Here is an 8178-nt window from a genome sequence, read left to right on the forward strand (position 1 = left end):
ACAGCTGCAGCATAGCCTCCCTGTTTTTAAACTCCATCCCTCTAGCAATGGCAGACAAAATTCCATTTGCCTTTTTACCTCTCATTCTTCTAGACTCCAGTGAGTAGAGTCCAAACCTGTTTAGCCTTTGCTCATATAACAATTCCTCCATACCAGGGATCATCCTAGTGAACCTTCTCTGAACTGCCTCCAATAAAATGATATCTTGCCACATAGGAGGATCAAAACTGCCCATGGTTCTCCAGCTGTGCTCTCGCCAGCCCCTTGCACAGTTAGAGTAAGCCTTCCCTTCTCTTTTAATCTAATTCCTTTGAAATAAGACTAACATTCCATTAGGCTTTCTAATTACCTGCTGCACCTGTGTGCTAGCGTTCTGTGGTTTGTGCACAATTATCTCCAAGTCTCTTTGCATTGCAGCTTTCTGCAGTATCTGTCCATTTAAATAAGATTCTGTTCTGTTGTTCACCATTTCAAAATGAACAACGATGTAATTTCCCATGTTATACTCCAATTACCAACTTTTTGTCCATTTATTTAACCTATCAATATCTCTCTGCAAACCACTTGTATTCCTCTCACAACCTGCCTTTCCACCTTTTTGGGTTGTCTGCAAATTTGGCTGCAGTACATTCATTTCCTTTCTTCAAGGCATTCATATTTACTGTAAACAGTTGCGGTCCCAGCACTAATCCTTGTGAAACCCCACTGGTTACAGGTCACCAACCTGAAAAAGAACACCTTATTCCCACTCACTTCCTGTCCATTAGCCAATTCTCTATCCCTGTCAATATATTAGCTCCAACACCATGGGCTCTTATCTTTTGGCTTAACCTTTTGTGAGGTACTTTGTTGAACACTTTGTATTGCAGCAATTCCTTTTTCTACACTTCCATGGGATGTGGAGGTCTCTGGTAAGAGAAGCACTTTCACTCAGGGCTTTCAGTAGAGTGGCTTACTAGGTCATTTCAGAGTCAACTACGTCAGTCTGGAGTAAATCGGATGGGCTTTTCCCCCAGTGACAATAGTTATCATGATCACTACTCTGAGACTAGCTTTCAATTCTAGCTGCTGTGGTGAGATTTAAACCTGTGTTAACAGAGCATTAACCTGAGACCCTTGATTACTAGTAGAGTGATATATTCCCAACGTGCCACATCTTCTCCTATTTCAAATTTCAAATGTTGGGTCAAAAAACATTCCTAATGACATTTAACACAGAAAAGTGTGAAATGATTTATTTTGGAAGAGCACGGAGTTGTGTTATGAAATAAAGGCTACAATTCCAATTGGAGTTCAGGACCTCATTGCAGATGTACCATAAGTCATTAACAGTTGCAAAACGATTTGAGAGGGTATTTAATAAAATATATAGTATCCTAGACTTTACTAATAGAGGCACTGAGTACAAGAGCAAGGACTTTACATTGGGCTTGCATAAAACAACTTAACTATTACATCCAGTTCTGTCAAATTTTAGGAAGTATGATAAGGCATTAGAGAGGCTGCAGGAAAGATCCATGTGAATGGCCGCAGATTTGAGAAACTTCAGTGACATAGGTGAATTGAAGAAATTAGATTTGATAGAGGTATTCAAAATATTAGTGATCTAATGAGAGAGTAGATAGGGAAAAGTTACTACAACTGATGAAAGGATTACAAATGAGAGGATAAGCTGATTGAGAAAAGAAGAAATAGACACGAGAATCATTTTCACACAGTGAGTCGTGAACATCTGCACTTTTCTGCCTGATAGTGTGTTGGAACTGAGTTCAATTATAGCATTCAAAAGGGAATTAGGTTATTATCTGAAAAGGGAGAAGGTGAGAGAATGCCACTGGGGGAGTTCCTCATTTGGAGAATTGACACAGACATGGTAGTCCCAGAGGCCTCCTTTTGTATTGGAACAATTCTACGATACTGGGGGTATGACTATCCAAAAGGCATGTGCAAAAGGTAGTGAGAGAATTGGCACTATTGAAAAAGTGAACTGAATTGAAATATTGCCTCCTCTATAGTGCTGAATGCTGTCAAAAAAAGATTGGTTTGCAATACAACAAGGGTCCCAATGTTGTGACATTTTCTTAAATACTATATTTTATATATTATATGTAGGACAGATTCTATATGCAGCAATAGAGCAAAACTAAGCAAACAGAAAGGCCCTTGTTAACCCAAAAGAAAAACTAAAGAACCAGTGAAATTGCTCAGTCTCATTGTTCCAGAAAATATATCCTTGTAGTAATGCTGTTCTTTTAAAGTAAACCAGGTGTAGGCTTGGGTGATATGTGGGAGGATTACAATTGTCAACAATTTTTATTGCATTAATCATTTCTGATATGTATAATAATGAGTAGTAAGAATTCAACTACTTTAGTTACCTTATATCATGCATATCTCTCCTTAAAGATCAATCAACTCGAATCACGTCTGAAACAGAATGGCTGCATGGATGAAAAGGGAAATCACAGGAATGAAAATGATCATTGGAAAAAGGAAGACTGCACTACCTGTTATTGTAAAGTATGTATAAAGTTGCAGGTGATGTTATTTGTTTCAAGCAGAGCATTTTAAAACAGTCACCTCACAGGCTTGTAATACTTGGTGGTCCAGCAATTTTGATGGCCACAGAGTCTTTGGAGCAGTGTCAACTGGAATGCCATATCTGGACAATTTAATTCCCAGTGCAGTTGATTCTGTGGAAATTGAAGATTCTGTTTGATAATTCCTGACAATAAAGCCAATTAATGTTGGGGAATTTGGAGGATTCTGACTCTTTTAATGATCACCCAGCATGAGTTACGGGTTGAAGAAACTGCTCTGAATCCTGAATAATTATTAAACTGCATGCCCAACTTATGATGGAATGCCCGACTACAATTTTTCCTGAATCTTGACACCCCAAACCCCACTGGATGCAACCACAGCCCTAAGCCTGATCTAACCCTGCTGGAGCTGACACCATTCCAGTCGCACCATGACCTAATCTAGCCCAGCTTTGCTGGAGCTGACACAAGCCTGAAACAATCCTACTGGAGCAGACAGCCACCCTTAACCTGTTGATCCTGACTCAATTCCCCATCTTACTGTAGCACACTGTTACATACCTGGCACACAACCCCTTACCTGTGCACCTACTTTAAGTACCTTACATGGTCAGTCACAGTCAATGTGTATTTGAGACCTTTAACTCTGGAAATAAGACAGCAAGTATTATGATAAAGGTGAGTGACCAGGCCTACAATGCCACTGTGTGCCAAGTGGATTTCCCCCCAGTTGCCTCTGATAGACACATTTGGAACAGGCCACACTCAAAGTCATAGCTGAAGAAATCACTGATAGGTAAATAATTATTTTTGAAGAAGAATGCCATCAGTCAAATCTGTTTGGATAGTAATTGGAATATCTGGTCCTAGATGTTACAACCAGCATTACTTTATTTCTGACATTAACCAATTTATTTCAAAGCTGTTGGTGTCACTGTTAAAATAAGCCTAATCTGTTAAATGAGATTGTCTAGTTTCCTAATTTCTGTCTTTTAATTTTACATAGCTTTACATAATGCTGAAGTTTACAGGGCATCATGGTTCTCGTGCTAAGAAAACCCTGAGGACAGTCCACCATGAACCCAACGGTTGTCCTCAGCAATCTAATTTTGGGAGCAGCAAGAATAGCTTTAAGGAGAACTTTTTGCCTCTTTATCAGCCAACTGGATGACTGGCAGCTCTGTGGTCACAGCAGCACCAGCTGGAAGTAATTGTGCTTCTGGGACTACAAGCAGTTCTACCATGTCAGGGAGCCCAGGTTATTCAGTGTTCAGGGGTCTCAGCAAATTGGTTGATGGGGTCAAGTGGCTGGGTTCAAGGGGCCAAGGGGCAGGATCATTTAAACAATATTCAGCCCTTCTGCTAAAGTGCATAACCTCATGTTTACCCACATCATATTTCATCTGACAAGTTTTTGTCTGCTCAGTTAACCTGTCTTTACCCCTCTGCAGATTCTTTCTGTCATCCTCAGCACTTCCCTTCCCACCTATTTTTGTGTAATCTGTAAACTTGGCTTTTAAAGTTACACTGAATCCCCTCACGTAAATCATTGATATGTATTGTAAATAATTATGACCTCAGCACTGTGGCACTCCACTCTTTACAGGTTTCCATCTTGAAAATGCCTCCCTTATCTCAGTTCTCTGTCATCCGTTCGTGAACCAACCTTTAATCCATGCTAACATACTAACCCAACATCGTGGCTCTTATCTTTTTTAGTAGCCTTGCATGTCGTACCTTATTAATACCATTTGGAAATTATTATTACCTATCCTGCTTGTTATCTTTTCAAAGAATTGTAATGAATTTGTCAGATATGATTTTCCCTTAATGACATCATGCTGACACTGCTTGATTATATTATCTATAGTATGTACTGAAATGACTCCACAGAGGCCAGTATCCTGTCACCAAGTCACCCTTTATTTACATGTAGAGAGTCCTTGACACTAATCCAGCTCCTTCAGAGCCAGATCTCAGAATGAGCAGTATCTCTGACACTCTGTTCTTATCTGTCAGCCAGGGCTCCCTGATTGGACCAGATTAACAGCCCTAATCAGGGAACTCATTTTCTATGAGGTCCACCTGCCAGAGCTCATTACAATCACTTTACATGTATAATAAATGCTCTGCTATTACTTCCTTTATAATAGACTCTTAACATTTTACCAATGACAGGTGTTAAGCTAACTGACATAGTTTCTTCCTCCATCACTTTCTACATAAAGGTGTTAAATTGGCTGTTTCCCAATCCCATGGGTCTTTTTCCATATCCTAAGCATTTGCTGAGTGAAAAAACTTTTCCTCGCTTCACTCTTGTCTCTTTTATAGATCACATTAAATCTATGCCTTCTTGTTCTTGTTCCTTTAGGGAGTGGGAAAAGCTTTTCCCTATCTGGTCTATCCAGCCTGCTCATGATTTTTTGAAAACCTGTCTAATCTCACAATTAAATATATTCAAGGCTGAGGTAGACAGACAGGATCAAGGGGAAAGGCAGGAAAGTGGAGTTGAAGGACAACAGCCATTAGCTCATTGAATGTTAAATTAAACTTGATGGCCAAATGACCTACTTCTGCTCCTACATCTTATGGTCCCATGCTTTAGGTGGGTTTTGTCAATGTCATGAGGGCCTGCAGAACCTCTGACTGCCATACCAGAATTTCAATGAGTTCACTGTTCTTTCTGGGCCAGTTTTCAGTTCCGATTTCCATTTCCATAATTGATAGCATGTTGTATGGTGGGCAGGATAGTCATCTCATCAATTTATAATTATAATCAAATTCTACAGCATCCTTCCTATGAATCGTATTCCGCAAGAAGCAACATCACACTGTGGGTAGCTACTTCCGGGTGTGATCCATATCAGGATATCTAACTCCCACACTGAGATCAACAGCAGTTTGACATTTTTTTGTTCAATGTCCACCAACATGCTTTTTATGAACAGAATATTAGTCTTCTTCCAACTTGTGAGCACTACCTGGCTCATGCCCCATGCAATTATACTTTAAAATCTTCAAATGACATAAGGTCTGAAGTTGCATATTTTAAAAACTGGTCATTTGCAGGCATATCAGAAAGTTGGATTAATGTGTCCTGAATCTGGAAAACTGAATTACATTCCCATACAACATTTTTTTTATTACTAGCTCACAATATTTCAGGAAACAAATAGACAGTCAGCAATTACAAATTGTCTCCTCATGATTTGACTATGGGTATCAATGTCATTCATTCTTGACAATTAACACAGTCATATAATCTCTCGAGACAAAGGAATATCATCCCTTTGAAAATAGACCATAAAGCGTTAGCTTGGTGAATGAATAATTCAGATTTCATATACACTTGATTACAAATATGGCAAAAAGTAATTATTAATAGATGTCCATTGTGAACCGTGCTTGCAAAATGAGAATTGATGACTAAATCTATGATTGAAATGGTGTTTTCCCACAAGAATGTCCAGTGGTCAGTGATGGTTAATACAACTGGCAGGAAGTCTTAACAGTTCTGCTGATTCTTTCTTTCTAGAATGGCCAGGTGACCTGCTATGTGGAAAAATGCCCCCGTCTCAAGTGCTCCAAATCTACCAAAAAGAAAGGGAGGTGTTGCCCTGTCTGCATGAAGTCAGCAAGTAAAATTGACCTTTTTGCCTAGTTCTGGAAAAAAGAATGCAGTACTTGGGGGGGAAAAGACGTGTTTATCAGCCTCTTGCAATGTCTACTGATGTCTGGATAACAAAGACAGGGAGGGAATGAACTTTCTGGTCACATGTTGGCCATTGCTGGCACACTGCACTAGTCCCTTTGCTCACTTTAAGCAATGTCTCATTTGAAAGAAAAAAAATCAATTTAAACAAAGGTTAAATTAGCCCTCTGTAATGAATTTATGGAATTATTCAAATATTAAACTACTCACATTGTAAACCTTTTGTAAAAATTAAAAAAGAAAATGTTGTGAGTACTCAGCAGGCCGAGCAGCTTCTGAGGGAAGAGAATTGAAGTTAACTTTACAATTTGATGAATATATGTGGTTCTGATGAAAGCCTGAAATGTTGATCTGATTTTGTAGTTCGTGGTGAAGTAATGGTGATCATTTTAGTCCTTAAAGAAAGCTAACCTCAAACATCTAGCAACCTCTGTGGCACTGAGGGACTTTCCTTTTCCCAATGTTGATTTGAAATTGGTGCTATAATTGAAGAGAACCTCCAGGCATTCGACAACGCTGATGCCAAGAAACAGAATAAGCAGTAGTCATATTGATATATTCTCACAGAAAGCAAATTAGGAACTAAAATGCACTGATGATCCTTCAATTTTAATTAAATTTTAAATATCAAAATAAATGATTGGAAAATATTCATTGAATTAAGTCAGAAGCTAAATATAAACAAGATATTATTTTTAACAAATACTATGTTAACATAAAGAAGACATTTGATGTTCCACAAATGTAAAATTAGTTTTTAGCAATGGAAATATTGTGCAGCAGTAATTATAAAACCTAGTATAATCTTCACAAAATCCAGTGCCACATCATTCAATCAGATGCAATTTCTTCAGGATGAGTCTAAACACGTAAAGGAAAGTTCTTGTCAGTTCACTGATTTCTGATTGATTGCAGTGTGTAGGCACCTCAACAGCATACCTTGTGGAATAAAGGAGAATTGCTTACAGAATTTTCAGGGGCTATGTGGCACAGCGGTAGTATCCCTGCCTCTGAGCCAGAATACCTAGGTTCATAGTCCCACCTATGCTAGAAACATATCTGAACAGGTTGAGTCAAAATGCATACAAAATTTTCACACTTAATTGTGCCCGTGCATTGTCAGAGGTTGCTATCAGTTTCAGGTGATTAATGACAACAAATGTTTGCAGTATCACTAAAAAAAACTCCTTAAAACCAACCTGTTACAATTGTTTCAGAGATAGTAGGAACTGCAGATGCTGGAGAATCTGAGATAACAAGGTGTAGAGCTGGATGAACACAGCAGGCCAAGCAGCATCAATTGTTTGTCTCTTCACCACTGCTGCATGTTCTGCCGAATACCTCCAGTGTTATTCATTTTTTAGATTTCTAGTATCACCATATTTTACTCTTGGCATAAAAGATTTGGAATTTATTTGAAAAGCATCACTATTTATCACATTGTCAAGGTACCTTATCATTTTAAAATTCATTATTCAGATACTGCAGTTTATGATTTGCATTTTAATTAATTTATTTTTTTAAAGCAGTGATAAATATTAAGGTAATGTTCACTGAGAAGTGATTGTGTTGTCTTCACATACACTATCCAAAGACGAACCATTTGGTATTTTCCATCTGAGCGCTCATTGTATTGTTTGAGGGAACGTCAAAAGCCATGATGGTGATTGTGTAAAGACCCATTTTCTTCATTCTACCAAATGTACCTCACACCTTTTTAAAGCCAGGGATGTGTTGTGCACAAATATGGTGCTGATAATTTTGCCTCAAAATTGGATTGTTGTTGGATTGTATTATTCTTTTCTAATTTTATATAAAGATTTGTAACAATTCAAGTATAGTATCAATGATCTGATGTAACACTTGAAATGCTCAGTTTTAAAACCTGTTAACAAAGTAATTGGAATTTTAAACATTGAGCAA

At 38.2% G+C, this 8178-nt stretch overlaps 1 protein-coding gene across 1 annotated transcript in view; it reads left to right on the forward strand.

Moving 5' to 3' along the window:
* Window positions 1-6881, forward strand: part of LOC109919505 (peroxidasin homolog) — a 509465-nt gene extending 502584 nt beyond the window's left edge. Inside the window, exons 21-22 of the mRNA XM_048596123.1 lie at window positions 2407-2520; window positions 6079-6881. Coding sequence (XP_048452080.1) covers window positions 2407-2520; window positions 6079-6204 — 240 coding nt within the window. The 3' untranslated portion in view covers window positions 6205-6881. The remainder of the gene's footprint in view (window positions 1-2406; window positions 2521-6078) is intronic.
* The last annotated feature ends 1297 nt before the right edge of the window (window positions 6882-8178 follow it).

This window comes from Rhincodon typus, chromosome 4 (assembly GCF_021869965.1).
Source record: "Rhincodon typus isolate 14 chromosome 4, sRhiTyp1.1, whole genome shotgun sequence".
Lineage (NCBI taxonomy): Eukaryota > Metazoa > Chordata > Chondrichthyes > Orectolobiformes > Rhincodontidae > Rhincodon > Rhincodon typus.